The sequence below is a fragment of the Ursus maritimus genome, unplaced genomic scaffold (assembly GCF_017311325.1).
Source record: "Ursus maritimus isolate PB19 unplaced genomic scaffold, ASM1731132v1 scaffold_4, whole genome shotgun sequence".
Lineage (NCBI taxonomy): Eukaryota > Metazoa > Chordata > Mammalia > Carnivora > Ursidae > Ursus > Ursus maritimus.
Window position 1 is genome coordinate 70782050 of NW_024426552.1, and position 15300 is coordinate 70797349.

The 15300-nt window shown below is 44.7% G+C and overlaps 2 protein-coding genes across 3 annotated transcripts in view; both read left to right on the top strand.

The window, feature by feature from the left end:
* The window catches only part of ATP13A3 (ATPase 13A3), an 85920-nt gene extending 80225 nt beyond the window's left edge, over positions 1 to 5695 (top strand). For both annotated transcript variants that reach the window (XM_040621416.1, XM_040621417.1), the window contains one exon: positions 2255 to 5695. In XM_040621416.1, coding sequence (XP_040477350.1) covers positions 2255 to 2452 — 198 coding nt within the window. In that variant the 3' untranslated portion in view covers positions 2453 to 5695. The remainder of the gene's footprint in view (positions 1 to 2254) is intronic.
* A 3553-nt stretch (positions 5696 to 9248) lies between these two features.
* On the top strand, positions 9249 to 14778 carry GP5 (glycoprotein V platelet). The gene is made up of 2 exons (XM_008705358.2): positions 9249 to 9305; positions 10356 to 14778. The coding sequence occupies exon 2, from the start codon at positions 10514 to 10516 to the stop codon at positions 12242 to 12244; it is 1731 nt and encodes a 576-aa protein (XP_008703580.2). The 5' UTR covers positions 9249 to 9305; positions 10356 to 10513; the 3' UTR covers positions 12245 to 14778.
* Positions 14779 to 15300: the final 522 nt, after the last annotated feature.

Here is a 15300-nt window from a genome sequence, read left to right on the forward strand (position 1 = left end):
TTTTTTTTTTTTTTTTTTTAAGATTTTATTTATTTGACAGAGAGAGAGACAGCCAGCGAGAGAGGGAACACAAGCAGGGGGAGTGGGAGAGGAAGAAGCAGGCTCCCAGCAGAGGAGCCTGATGTGGGGCTCGATCCCAGGATGCTGGGATCATGCCCTGAGCCGAAGGCAGATGCTTAACGACTGAGCCACCCAGGCGCCCCTGACTCTTGATTTCGGTTCAGGTCATGATCTCAGAGTTGTGAGAGCGAGCCCTGCGTTGGGCTCCCCTGCTTGTTTGCATTCTCTCTCTCCCTCTCTCTCTCAGGTAAATAAATCTTTAAAAAAAACAAAAAACGAATAGCCTGCTGTTGGCCTTACTGATACTGTAAGCAGTCAGTTAACACATATTCTGTGTGTTGTGTGTATTATATACTATATTCTTACAATAAAGCAAGCTAGAGAAAAGAAAATGTTACTAAGAAAACCATAAGGAGGGGCGCCTGGGTGACTCAGTCAGTTAAGCATCTGCCTTCTGCTCAGGTCATGATCCCATGATCCAGCCCTGTTGTTGGGCTCCTTGCTCAGAGGGGAGCCTGCTTCTCCCTCCCCTTCTCCCTCTGCCTGCTGCTCCACCTGCTTGTGCTCTCTCTGTCAAATAAATAAATAAAATCTTTTTTAAAAAATCATAAGGAAGAGAAAATACATTTTCAGTACTGTACTGTATTTATAAAAAAAAATCCGTATAATTGGACTTGCACAATTCAAACCCGTATTGTTCAAGGGTCAGTTGTGTTTGTTATTTGGATCATCTGAAGAATCCTATTATCTAGTCTCTTTTGTATCCTAATGCCAGATATTTTCTTGTAGACTTCTTTTAAGGTGATGATAATTCTATTTAGCTGTGACAGTAAGAGGCTACTAGATAAATGATCTCTAGTGCCCTCCCTCGCTCCCCCCTCCCCATCCTCAGACAGCTTATTTTTGCCTGTGAATTCCTGGTACCAGTGCAGCTTATTGTGTTTTATTGATAGAATAAACTAGAAAACCTTTAAATGTTTTAAAGAGTTTTTATTTTAAAATATTTTTGCTGTTCTCCACTGGCCAATTTAGAAACATGTTTCAAAACATGTTATAGCAAATTTGTTTTCCTTGATGATGATACCATTTTGGGTATCAACATTAGAATGCCTGTCTCCGTTTTATTATGTTTCATTTTGTGAGGTTACTTCAGTTGAGATTAAACCTAGTTGCAGCTGGAGTTACATGTTGGCAGCACAACCGAACAACCTGGGATGAAAATTTTGCTTTGAAGGAGCAACAGCCAGCATAATTAGAAATTGACTGTTCTTCAGAGGTGAATGTAACTAAGGTCTCAGTATAGTCATTTTAGTTTTATCTTATTTCAGTGTTACTTATCTCAAATTTCAGTTAAATTCTGGGGGGGCCTATTTTGAATTTACATTTTTGTATAATAACTAGGGACTGCCTTGTTCTTCAAAGATTATTTATCTAAGATCACATTCATTAAAAACATTAAGATGGGATGCAGAAGGATTTTAATGCCAGCAGAGCTTTTTATAGTGAAATAATACTAGAAATAGTACTTGATTTATACCTTTCTGTGTACGTCTTTCCAGTAGTGGAGCACCAGGGAAACCATAATTATAAAATGAAAAATTTTTTATATTAATGAAAATGTGCAAAAAGAAGTGATTGACAGTAAACATAATCTAAGTTCTAATTTTGACATAACAATATTTTCATCATGCTTCATTTTTTGAAAGATGACATTAATACTAATAATAATATTTTTACACTCCTCTTCCAAAAATGATCAGCTGGCTGAATTGCTAGGAGCACTGGTATAATCTGGGATAGAATATGAGGTTTTCTGTATTAAATATTAAAAGTGTTTTCTTTCTGAATAGTTTAAAGTTATTCTTAACACATTTGATATTTTGTGTTACAGAATCATAGAATCCAGATCTGCAGGTTATTTTAAAAATGTACCTGTACAGAAGAGGATAGGTACATAAAACTAAATAAAATGAAATTGCATTGATGATTTAAAAAATCTAATCTTAAAAAATATGTTCCTAAATAATTGAAAGCTGACTTCTTTTTACTTGGATTTTTTTTCCCACTTATTTGTTGTACTCAGAAGTCATTTCCTCTTATTTTTGTGTGTTGATGTATTATGCTTTTAAAAAGACTTTGTTAAAAACAAGCAGACCTTAATCTACTAGTGTTTTTTCCCCCCTTATTTTCTTAGGAGTCAGTGGATCGGTGGGGAAAATGCTGCTTGTCCTGGGCCCTGGGCTGTAGAAAGAAGATACCAAAGGCAAAGTACATGTATCTGGCTCAGGAGCTCTTGGTTGATCCAGAATGGCCACCAAAACCTCAAACAACAACAGAAGCTAAAGCTTTAGTTAAGGAGAACGGATCATGTCAAATCATCACCATAACATAGCAATGCATCACTCTCGGTGGTATGCTAGTAGCAGGAGAATGTAATTTTAGGACATTCTGATCCTGTGTGTCGGAATGGCACCATTTCAATTTATATCCCTTCTAATACAGTAGCTGATATGAGAGCTTTTTTTTTCTTTTTTTAATAAACGAAGCAAAACAGAAAGATTGGCCCGTCAAATTAATAATCAGTCTGTAAAGTCCTGTATCTTCATTCAGTAACTACATATTACATATATTTCCAGAATTTTCTTGTTACCTTCAGTGATACTCTTTATAGAGGGTACAGAAGAAAGTTGATATTTGATAGGTTTTTAGACATTAGCTTCTGAGACTTGGTTTATCCATTTAAATTTATTTTCACAACCCCCTTATTAGAAAAAGTCCTCATTTATATACCAGCCCAAAATTTGTGATTGGCAAATAAAAGGGGTGTTAATGAGTCTCCAGTGAAAATTGGTAGAAAGCCTGTTTTCATTTGATTCCAAAATTTCTTCCAAAGAATTCCATATATACATACGCCAGTTCCCTTTGATAGCCTAGGAGTTTTATGGTGTTGCTTATAGAATAACTCAGGTAATTTCCATTTATGGTTTTATATTTTCTGTACAAACTGCCTGGGTTTTATTTTTCTAATCAGCAAGGTGCTCCAACTGCCTTCCTCAAAGCTATTAAATGGATCTTGTGGTATGTCTGCTGTCAGTAGTACAGTTAACTTCAGTTAAATGTTGTAGAACCATTTTCACTAGGAAAAGAAGATTATTTTTTTTGGCAGTAGATGTAGATCTAATATATCTCTTCATACCTTTTTTTTCCTCTCAGGTTTTATATCATTTTAAATATTTTTATTTTCTTCGTTTTCAATTAACGACATAGGATAATAGTGCATTGGGTTTTGTTTTGTTTTGTTGTAGGTTTTTGAGTTAGACTTTAACCTCCTGAAATGTTTAAGTGTTGATACATGTCTCTCCTATCAATAATGAGGCTTAAAAATGAGTGAGTGGTTTTGAGTGCTATTTTTTCAAAGCAGTATGAACTTGGTGAGTTTGTTTTATGCCATTAGGTGGCGCCAGAGGTCAGAGCTTACCTATTTAAGATTGGATGCTTACAGGGAAGCATTATTTGGTTGTAAAAATTTCTGGGAGGAAGAAAAATTGAAATAAAGTTAAAGAATAGACATTGATTGGGCCAAAAGAAATGCGAAAAGTGTTTTTCACCTTTCTCTTTTGTCTGGTTATGTTTAAATTTTAAACAAAATTAAAGTAACTTTAAAAATGCGTTTCTAGGTAAGATCCAGCAGTTTGGCAAAGCCACAGTTACGACAAGCGAGGAAACTGATATTGCTCTAAAATGGACACTAAACTCCTAAAACTATGTGATGTTATCCTATGTTCTTCCTTAACTGGTAGCAGGCTTGTGCTTTCCACTTCCAGCTGATCATTATCTTGCTGCTGGATATTTACCAGTTTATCAGATGTTAGCCAGAACTATAGCACCACACGGTTATCTTTTTTGATGCTGCAGAGACCTGAATGATGTTAGGTAACTATAGGAAAATGTAAGTTACACTCAGGATCACTGTTACTGCTATTGCCACTGATGATTCTTACAACAATATAATCAAAGTTTTCCATCAAAAAGTATAATATGATATTAATACACATTAGATAAGAACAATTGTTCCATGAATGATTCTATGAAGCTATGCATCTTAGACCTCTTGAGCTGTGAATTAGCACTGTTTTCTATAGTTACTTACTCTCTTGATCATTTTCTAATTTTCACATTCATTTTCAATATGTACAAGCATTATTCTTAAGTGATTTCCCAGAATTGTAAATTTTATTCTTTGATTTAAATACTGAGGCATATAATTAAAGTAATCGCTAAGTAGCAGCTTAAAAATCCAGTTACTGGTTTGTATTTAACATCTTTAAGAGCATGATCATAAAGAGCTATGTTTTTTACACCCTTTTTTTTAACATTAGATTTTATAAGGGTTTTATATCTCATTTGTCCATATTACTTTCAAAGGAATGAGGTTATTAGGTAGGTGGAAGAGCATTTGTAGGAAGGTGGATTTGAACATAGACAAGGTGGGTTGTTCAAGTTGCAGTTGATGGTTTCCAGAATGTTATTTGAAGAATGTCTGTGAATCCAGGTGTGGGTCCTACTCAGTGCCATAGATAGACTGAGTTCTCTCTCTGTACGTCACCGTTACGTAGTAATTTTGATTCTGAACTTCACATTAAATTATTTGAGTGTATACAGACCTAAATTTAAAAATCTGTACATATCTTATTTTGATGTATTAAAGATTAATAAATATTGCCGATTTAAATTTTATTTATGCACATACTTAAAGGACAGAAATGTCCAGGAAAGTAATTGTTAAATAATGATATGTAACTTTTTAACTTTTTAAATAAATAACAAGATTTTTAATGTGTGTCTCCCTCAGGGTTGTTTAAAGTTTCCCCCCCCCTCAAATATAAATAGTGGTAACTATATGTTTTGTATCTTCTAGCACCAACTGCTGTAAAGCAATGCTGCAAATAATGCTTGAATAAAAGTGGCTAAGCCAACAACAAAAGAAATACTTTTTATATTAGTTTTATAATTCTTACATTCGAGAGCTTTCCAAATTGCACTTGCATTTGAACAGAACTGTTGCAGTCTCCACTGTATTTATTTTGTCTCCCATGTTTGTGAAGATACTGCACAGTTTCAGAGGCATGCTAAATAACATATCAGTGTTTATGTATTCTGTTCCCCAAATGGCTATAGATACAATATCCAGAGAAGAGCAAAATTCAAGCTTTAGAAAACATTCTAAGATCTCACGCATGCGATTTTTGACATATCTGAAAATAGGTTTTTGTATATTTATGGTGGGAGGTGGTTGGGAACTTTTGACAAAATGTGGGGTGTTAATTTTTGTACAGTCTGTGGGCATTTACACATATTTTTAATGTAATAAAATTTGGTAATTATGTGCACATTAAATTAATAAGATAGTTACTTCCTGTTATGATTTGTGAATTCCCTAAGACTTTGGATTTTTTTTAAGTAACTTTATATCAGAAATGATACTGCATCTTTATATTTTTTAAATTGTATTGCTGCTCAAGAATGGTACCCTGATGTCGAAAAGGCATACATTCGTAATTGTACATCCAGCACTGTAAATAACCTTATGAAATCTTTTTTGGATTGAAGCTATTCAAAATAAAAATTTAAATGAATGAAATAACATTTTTTTTCCTGTGTCGTTATACATTCGTTTGCCTTTTAGCCGTACAAATACTGCTGTCTCTGGATTTATTTTCTTACTTCACACTTTCCCACTTCCTTTTTTCAACTATGCATTTTTGAAGGGAATGAATACCACATCCCACATATATATCACATCATGTGTGTGACCATCCCGTGGAAACCCGTTCACTAGCTACAATGTAGAACCAAATGTTAAGTGGAAAATCGTGAAATGTTGAGACTAGAGGCTTATACTCTGTTAACAGATGGGAAGATCAAACGCAGAGCTAATGCCATGTAACACGTTGTAAGTTTGAAGTGAAGTGGCAGCCGTGGGTGCAGAAGGAGCTCTCCGAAGGAGAGAAGCTGTGGAACCAGCCATGGGTGCTGGAAACCCCTGAGAAGGTGGATTTGTGTTGGCCTTTGTGCTGGGATGGGAGGTCTTTCTGGGTATCACAGGTCCTCCAGGAGGCGTGGCTCCTCTCCCGTGGCCTATGTGGCTGGCTGCCGTGGGATGGATTGGGTGGTGTGAAGATTTAGAGTCCCGAGTTCTCCGCATTCGCTGTGGTTTGTGTAGCAGAAGGGGCGGGGGCACAGTTCTGCACGTCTCCCTCTTGCCTGTGTGTCACTGCCAGGTGCTGTGTATCGAGTATATATTGCAGGGAAGGTTGGAGTTGGAGGAGTTTGGATGAGACCGTCACTGTTCAGAGTTGGAGTTGTGCTTGCTCTGGAAGTGCACAGAGATCCCTCCAGTGCCCTGGCCTTGGAGTCTCCCCTCACTGCGGAGAAAAGCATGTCTCATCCAGGCAGACGGCTCTGCTTTGGAAAGGCCAAACCTCAGAGGCGGAACTTGCCCCTCAGCATAGCAGATTTCTAACCTGCGTGAATCCGAAATTCGAAGGACATGAAAACACGGGAGCCATCGACTTCATTGTTCAAAATACTTCTCGGTACCTCATCCAGTTTTTCAGCGAAAGGACTCAACAATGTTCCTCTCCTGACTGTGGTTTCCATACCCTTCTGGGCATTCAGAATGTTCTGCTCTTTTCAAAGAATAAAACTTGGAGGTCATTCTGATCGGAGCGCTTCCCGGGGAAATCGGCCGCAGAAGCTTATGAGAATCTGACATGACGTCTTCCTCGGATCTAAAATCCACACAGATAGAATCCCATCACGTATGCAGGCTGTGCTGCGCTTGTTTAGTCGTTCTGTGTATCGATCAGAGAAAGACCTCAGCACATGCAGCTCATTCATTCTCTCAAAAGTGCACAAGGCATCCCATTGCATAGATGTGTCAACATTTAGAAGACTTCTTCCCTGTTGATGGCATTTGGGTTTTCTTTTTTTTCTCCTACTACATACAACCCTGCAGTGTTTTTGTGCACAATTATTTTTTTTTAAAGATTTTATTTATGTATTTGACAGCCAGCCAGCAAGAGAGGGAACACAAGCAGGGGGGTGGGAGAGGAAGAAGCAGGCTCCTAGCAGAGCAGGAAGCCCGATGCGGGGCTCGATCCCAGGACCCTGGGATCACGCCCTGAGCCGAAGGCAGACGCTTAACAACTGAGCCATCCAGGCGCCCCTGTGCACAATTATGTTTAAGTAGGCTCCACACCTAACGTGGGGCTTGAACTCCCGACCCTGAGATCAAGAGTTTCGTGCTGTACTGAATCCCCAGGAGCCCCATTTTGTGCACAAACGTTACTGAGCTTAGACATTGGATGAATTTTCAGCAGTGGAATTGCTGGATAAAGGATATGTATATTTTTAATTTGGCTGATGCTTCTCAGTTTTCCCCCAAAAGTTTGCTCCAGTGTATAGTCCCACCATTGTAGTATGAGAATGTCTGTTTCCTCACACTTCTTACAATGCTGCATATTTTCAGGCTTCAAACATTAAAAGGTTATTTTAGTATGGTGCTGGGCGGGGTTATCAAATAGCCCAGAAACAGACCCACACATTCATGAGGTGTTGGCTCATGGCTGCTGACATTGTACCTCTGAAGGGAGAAGGGATTTGATTATATATAAATAGGGCTAGGACAGCTGCTTATCTGAAAAAAATAAAACTGGACTCCACTCACACATCATACACAAAAATCAGTTCAGTATGGATTAAGGACCTAAAAAAGGACAAAACTGTAAAACTCAGCAAGGCATTATAGGAGAACTTTTTACTTGGGAGGAGAGGAGGATCTATTTCAATACAAAAAACACAAATCGTCGAAGATTGATAATTTTGCGTATATAAAGACATAATGTCCATCAAAAGATATCATGAAGAAGATGAAAAAGCAAACCACAAACCAGTTGAAGCTATCTGACACCTATAACTGACAAAGGATTAGCATCCAGAATATATAAAGAATGCCTATCGTTCAGTTTTTTAATTTTTTTATTTTTATTATTTTTTAAGATACTTTATTTCTTTGACAGAGAGACAGCCAGCGAGAGAGGGAACACAAGCAGGGGGAGTGGGAGAGGAAGAAGCAGGCTCATAGCGGAGGAGCCTCATGTGGGGCTCGATCCCAGAACGCCGGGATCACACCCTGAGCCGAAGGCAGACGCTTAACGACTGAGGCACCCAGGCGCCCCTACAGTTCAGTTTTTTAAAAGACATACATATTTTGCATATAGGAGAATGGGCAAAAGAACCCAACATTTATGAGAAGATGAAGCACAAGTGGGCATTAAAATAAGAAAAGATGCTCAAGGTCATGAGAAATGAAAAACCACACTGAGACCATGACTTCATACGAATGGCCAAAATTAAATTTTATTCATTTTTTTAAAGATTTTATTTATTTGACAGAGAGAGACAGCCATCGAGAGAGGGAACACAAGCAGTGGGAGTGGGAGAGGAAGAAGCAGGCTTCCAGTGGAGGAGCCTGATGTGGGGCTCGATCCCAGAACGCTGGGATCACGCCCTGAGCCAAAGGCAGACGCTTAATGCCTGAGCCACTCAGGTGCCCCCAAAATTAAATTTAAAAAATCAGTTCCAAGTATGGGCAGAGCTGTGAAGCACAGGAACTGTCATACACTGTAGGTGGCATCATATTGGTACAAGTACTTTGGAAAGCAGCTGGACATTCCTAAGTTACATTGAACATAGGAACACCCTTGAACCCTGTGATGCCATTTTCGAACATATTTGAGAATGTTTTTAGCCTTATTATTCCGCAAAGGGGGAGAGGAGAACTGGAGAGGATTGGGGCAATGTGGTGGGAAAAGTAAGACTCGAAGGAAGTGTGGTCCAGCCAGGGGTATGGCTGCCACAATGACCCAACTGGGTCACTGAGCTCTCCCAGCCAGCATCACAGTCCTAATGTGCCATTTGGTGGAGACACTTCTCTCCCTCCTGCTCTTAGCATTCAGCGTTGACAGTAGGATTCAAGTTACATATGGTCTCTTTCAGCTTGAAGCTTTCTGTCATTAAAAACCAGAATATGCCCTCTGAGATACGGTCCTTTCCATGACTTTTATTCTGGTAAAGTCTTTATCCTCAGGATGCAAGGACACTTCCCTCTTCCTTTGGAAAGTGCTGAATCACAGGCAAAGCCCTGAGCCCTTCAGTTGCTTTCGGGTACAGCACCATTCCAGGTAAGGCCAAATACTTTAAAAATTACTATGGGTGGGGTGCCTGGGTGGCTCAGTCGTTAAGCGTCTGCCCTCGGCTCAGGGCGTGATCCCGGTGTTCTGGGATCGAGCCCCACATCAGGCTCCTCCGATGGGAGCCTGCTTCTTCCTCTCCCACTCCCCCATTCCCCCTGCTTGTGTTCCCTCTCTTGCTGGCTGGCTCTCTCTCTCTGTCAAATAAATAAATAAAATCTTTAAAAAAAATTACTATGGGTAACTGAGGGCTTGGTTAGTCCGTATGTGCGTAAACTATAAAATTTTGTATAAGAAATGATCTGTATAAAATTACACTTGGGAAACCTTGTTTTGGCAGATGAGTATTACTGTGTGTATTTCATGTAATTCAATGCCACGAGTTCGTATTTTCTGTTAAGCATCTTAAGAAATGATAGCTCCTTCTTTATGACACAATCAGAAATACTGTCCTCAAATTCTAGCTCTGTGACCGTGGTTAAGTTACTTACCCTTTCTGTGCCTTAGTTTCATCATCCTTTAACCTGGGGTAAGAATAGGATCTACCTCCTAGGGTTATTGTAAGAATTGAATGAATTAATGTCAATAAAATGCTGAGAACCATGAATGGCATAAAGTGATAGATAGGTATTCCCTGTTTTTCTCACTGCGGCTAACAGGGTGTTGGCTATTTGAGGGTGTTACCGTTTTTGTAGAATAAGTACTTGGCATATAGCCTGACTGAGGGGAAAGGAATCAGGTGGTGGTTGCTGCTGTTTTTCCAGCCTTTGCTGTTCCCGGCATGACTGTTGGTTACAGCCACCGCTGGGTAAAGGCAGAAAGAACAGGGCTCTCTCTTCAGGGCGGGCACTGCTCAGTGATGTCTGTGAACTTCATGAGAATGATCATTTTCATTAGTTCTATGTAAAGATTTTAAAGCCCTGGCTTCCACCTATAGCTTGAAAACGCTTTAATTTCAGTGCTTTAAACTGAGAGTAGAAAGTCGGTAGAACAAAGGAATGAGACCTCTCAGCGCAGAACGAATGTCTTTTCACCCCCCAGGAAAATCTGCACTCCCGGGAAAAGAGGGATACTTAGTCTATCTGGAGAATATTCGAAGTCAGTGCTAATCCTGGCGACGGGCTCCTGCCTTTGCAGGGTTACGAGATCCAGCGCTCGCGCCTGCGTGTCGCCGAGCTCCCGCGGTGGCCGTAGCCAACATGCTGAGGAGCACCCTGCTGTGCGCGGCGCTGGGGCTCCTGCGCGCCCAGCCCTTCCCCTGCCCGCCCGCCTGCAAGTGTGTGTTCCGGGACGCCGCGCAGTGCTCCGGGGGCCACGTGGCGCGCCTCGCCGAGCTCGGCCTGCCCGCCAACCTCACGCACGTCCTGCTGTCCCGAATGGGCCACGGCGCCTTGCAGAATGACAGCTTCCGCGGCATGACGGTCCTGCAGCGCCTGATGCTGTCCGACAGCCACATCTCCGCCATCGCCCCCGGCGCCTTCCACGACCTGGTAAAACTCAAAACCCTGAGGCTGTCGCGCAACCAGATCCCGGAGCTGCCAGGCGCGCTGTTGGATAAGATGGTGCTCCTGGAACAGTTGTTTCTGGACCGCAACGAACTAAAGGACATCAACCAAAACATGTTTCAGAAACTGGTGAACTTGCAGGAGCTCTTTCTGAACCAAAATCAGCTCACTTCCCTTCCCGCTCGCCTCTTCACAAATCTGGGGAACCTGAAACTGTTGGATTTATCGGGAAACAACCTGACCCACCTGCCCCAGGGATTGCTCGCGGCCCAGGCTAAGCTTGAGAAGCTCGTGCTCCACTCGAACAGGCTCGTCTCTCTGGACGCGGGGCTGCTGAGTCGCCTGCGCGCCCTGAAGGAGCTGCAGCTGGACAGAAATCACATCCGTTCCATCGCACCGGGAGCCTTCGACCCGCTCCGGAGCCTGAGCTACTTGACTCTTTCCAGAAACCAGCTGGAGTTTCTGCCCTCCGCACTCTTTCTTTATTCGCGCAATCTGACATTCCTGACCCTGTTCGAGAACCCGCTGGAAGCGCTGCCCGAGGTGCTGTTCGGGGAGCTGGCCGGCCTGCGCGAGCTGTGGCTGAACCGCACCCGGCTGCGCACCCTGCCCGCCGCCACCTTGCGCAACCTGAGCGGCCTGCGGGCATTCGGCCTGACCCTGAGCCCGCGTCTGAGCGCGCTCCCCGAGGACGCCTTCCGGGGCCTGGCGGCGCTGCAGGTGCTCGCGCTGCACTCCAACGGCCTGGCCGCGCTCCCCGGCGCCCTGCTGCGCGGCCTCGACGGGCTGCGCCGCGTGTCGCTGCGCCACAACCGCCTGCGGGCCCTGCCCCGCTCGCTCTTCCGCCACCTCCGCAGCCTGGAGGGGGTCGAGCTCGAGCACAACCAGCTGGAGACCCTGCCGGGCGACGCGTTTGCGGAGCTGCCCCGGCTGGCCGAAGTGCTGCTGGGGCACAATCCCTGGCGCTGCGACTGCGGCCTGCGGCCCTTCCTGGCGTGGCTGCGGCGACACCCGGGCCTCGTGGGCCGAGCCGAGCCCCCGCGGTGCCACGGCCCCGCACCGCGCGCCGGCCTGCCGCTCTGGGCCCTGCCGGACGAGGACCCGGAGTGTCCCGGCACCGGCGGCCCGCCTCCCCGCCCCGCCCCAGCCCCGACCCGGCCGGCCCTGCCCGCGGACACCGGCCCCACGGCCTCGGTGGCCTCGGTGCCCGACGGCTCGGAGCCCTGGGCCCGGACGCAGCTGGTGTCCAGGGACCAACGCCAAGACCACAGTCTGTTCTGGTGGCTTTATTTTCTGCTTTTAGCTACCCAGGCCGTCATAACGGGGATCATCGTGTTTGCTATGATCAAACTCAGCCGGCTCTTTCGAAGATTAATCAGAGAGAGAGCGCTCTTGTTTGAGTCAATGGGAAAACCTTGCAATTAATGAAAACGTGGCCAGAGTCTCCTCAGAGGGGGCTCTGGGGGGGGGGATCCAGCCAGGCTGTGGCTGTCTCCCCCTCCCTTCTCCCTCCCCTCCTCTCTATGTCCCCCCAGGCCTACATCCCAGTCTCCTCTCTATGTCCCCCCAGGCCTACCTCCCAGTCTCCCTCCTCCTCCCTCCCCCTCTTCAGAAGGAACGTTTACACTTCTAAATTGTGTGTGTCTGCTTGGCCTTTGCGTATCCTCACACAGTGTGCCCCACGGGTCGGTGGATGGTGTTTGGGCCACCCTTGGGCTGCACATCCCCCCGGGGCAGAGAGGGGTCTCCTCCTGGGGGAGGAAGGGTGCAGATGAGCCAGCCAGCTCCAGGCCAGGGCCTGTCTCCTGCACAGCGGGTCTGGGAAATGTTTATGAAATGAACAAATAAAATGAACTCTGGGATCCCAGTGATGGTGGCTTTTCCTGGGGGACAGGATGGATTATTGTCTTCATCTACTTTTGAAAAGCAGAACTCTTCCCGTTCCTTCCTTAGTCCTTTTTCTCACTTTCTGTATCTCTGACCTGCAGGCTACGGGGAGAGCGGGCTGGCTTTCTTTCCTTCAGCGCCTGTCTTCAGAGGAGGGCGGCTCTGTGATCGGCTGCCTCAGGGCCTTTGCATTTGTTCCTGTGCTCAGCAGCTCTCTGGGGAGTACCTGGCTGAGATACAAAGCACAAAGCCCCTCCAGCCAGGAGCTCCAGCCAGGAGCTCAGCTACCAGTGACAGGAGTCAGTGGTCAGGGCTGAGTGCCAGGGAACAGGAGGAGGGAGGTGGAGCAGAGCTCCCCCAGAGGAAGGGGAGCTCAGCCGGAGGTCTAAGCCTATAGGGGGTTGGATCCCCAGAGTCCCCGGGTGTCCCTGCCCACCACAGCTCTGCCTGCATGTGTGACTGCTAAGTTTCTCCTTGCTTCCTCCTCCGGTGAATTATGTCATTGTGACACTGGGTTGGTTTCCATTTCCTGCAACTAAATGCTACCTCATTTCGAAGCATTTATGGAGCACCTAACATGTGACAGGTGTTCATGAATGTAATGATAAGCTTGGTTTCTAGTTTACGATGGTGGCATCACGTTCTCATTTCGTCTCCCAGCTGAGAGCCATAAAGCCCTTGTTGCTTTAATTGTGTGTCTGTGCTTGTGAGGAGCAGTGGTTTAAACGTGGGCCCGAGAGAGGACAACCGTGGTGTCACATCCCAGCTCCACCACTTTAACTGCGTACAGCTTTGGGCCAGACCCTCCTTCCTGGAAGGGGACACATAGCACCTGTCCTCACAGAGCTTTTGTGAGAGTTAAGGGCAATAAATCATGTGCTGACTTCGCCCAGTGCCCTGCATACAGTCCATGCTCAATAAATGTTAGCTCTCATTATTTAAGAGCAAGCAATTATTCCTACCGTCATGATTGCAAAACAAGCACTTTGAGTCGGCTTTTTCTCTGTGCATGTAAAGGTGAGAGCAAACTTTCTCAGATTGGAGATTGCATTCAATCAGCTTGTCTGCACCGGTGCTCAGTCTCAGCCCTGTGTGGTTGGGCTCTGCGTGCTCACGGTCCAGAGCAGGGGGTCCTCTGGACAACACCAGTCGAAAGCGGAGCAGGAAGAGCTGGGTTCCTGGCATTTGTACGTGTACTTCTTCCAGGCCAAGTTCAACTGGTAAAGCCTTCCCTGACGGCCCAGGCAGACTCAAGTGTTCCCTGCTGTGCAGTCCCCTCTCAGGCTACCAGCACGAAGCACCCTCCTCACTGCTGGGTGGTCGAGCTCCCCCTTTGCTCCAGGGTGTGTGTTGATATCCCCCTGCACTGTAGGCTCCTTGGCCTTACCTTGTCTTGCTGATTTCCACTGCTCCACATTTTGAGGCTTACCTACAGCACAAAACCCAGACTTTTTGATGGAATGTGGACTCTAGTCCTAAGCACTGTGTTCTCAGGCAAGCTGCCAACTCTCAAAGCCTGTTTCCTCACCGGGAGAGCGAGAAGAATAATGGTGCATACCACTCTTGCGAGGATGAAATGAGGTAGCAAGCCCAAGAGTGAAGTCCGCGCTGGGGCACTGGGGCATGGGGCTCAATAGGAGTTGGCTGTGACTTTGACGAGCCCTTTCAGAACCCAGCGTCCTGACGTGCCTCAGGGCCTTTGCATTTGTTCCTGTGCTCAGCAGCTCTCTGGGGAGTACCTTCTCTGTACCAGGCAGTCTTCTCAGTGCAGGGACAGAGCAAAGCATGGAACAGAGTACACGCTTCCATGGGCCCTACATTGCGGCATCCCCTCCAACTCAAACATCTCCCCTGAACTCCTGGCTCTTCTCTTCAAACACTCGGAAAATTATGAACAGCTCTGGATACCTCAACCAGCTTTATAAAAAGCTGCTCTATTTGCTTCAGGTATTTTTTTTTAACACAATAAAATAAGACAAAAGTTGAAAGCCCCTGCCTATGTCTCTTCCCTGTGCTTCTGCCTCCACCCTCCCTCAAGGGGCGCTACTTAATAAATGTGGTGTTTCACATTCCTGGTGGTGCTTTTCAGACTCTTACTACACGTGTCTACAACCCTGAACAAGCTGAAATAATGCTTTGCCAGTTTTTAAATTTTCTATAAATGATGAGACTCTGCATGTAGCATTCTTCAAACATTTTCCCTGGGCTCACATTTTTTTTTTAAGTTTATTTATGTAATCTCTATACCCAACGTGGGACTCGAACTCACAACCGTGAGATCAAGAACCTCACGCGCTTCCAACTGAGCCAGCCAGGCGCCCCTCCCAGGTTTTCGAGATCTATCCATGCGAAGCATTTGGCTTTAGTTCATTTTAATATAATAACAGCATAATCTTCTAGTGGGTGCATTTCCCACAACTTATCTCTTCTCTCATTGATGGACGTGAATTCCCATTTTTTTTCCTTTTTATTCCTCATTACTCCACATCCTCCTCAACTCAGGGTATAATTTTGAATTTTTGTCCATCTGAGAGGTATGAAATGGCATCTCCTTGTTTTATCTTACATTTCCCTGGAAACTAGTGAAGTTGAAC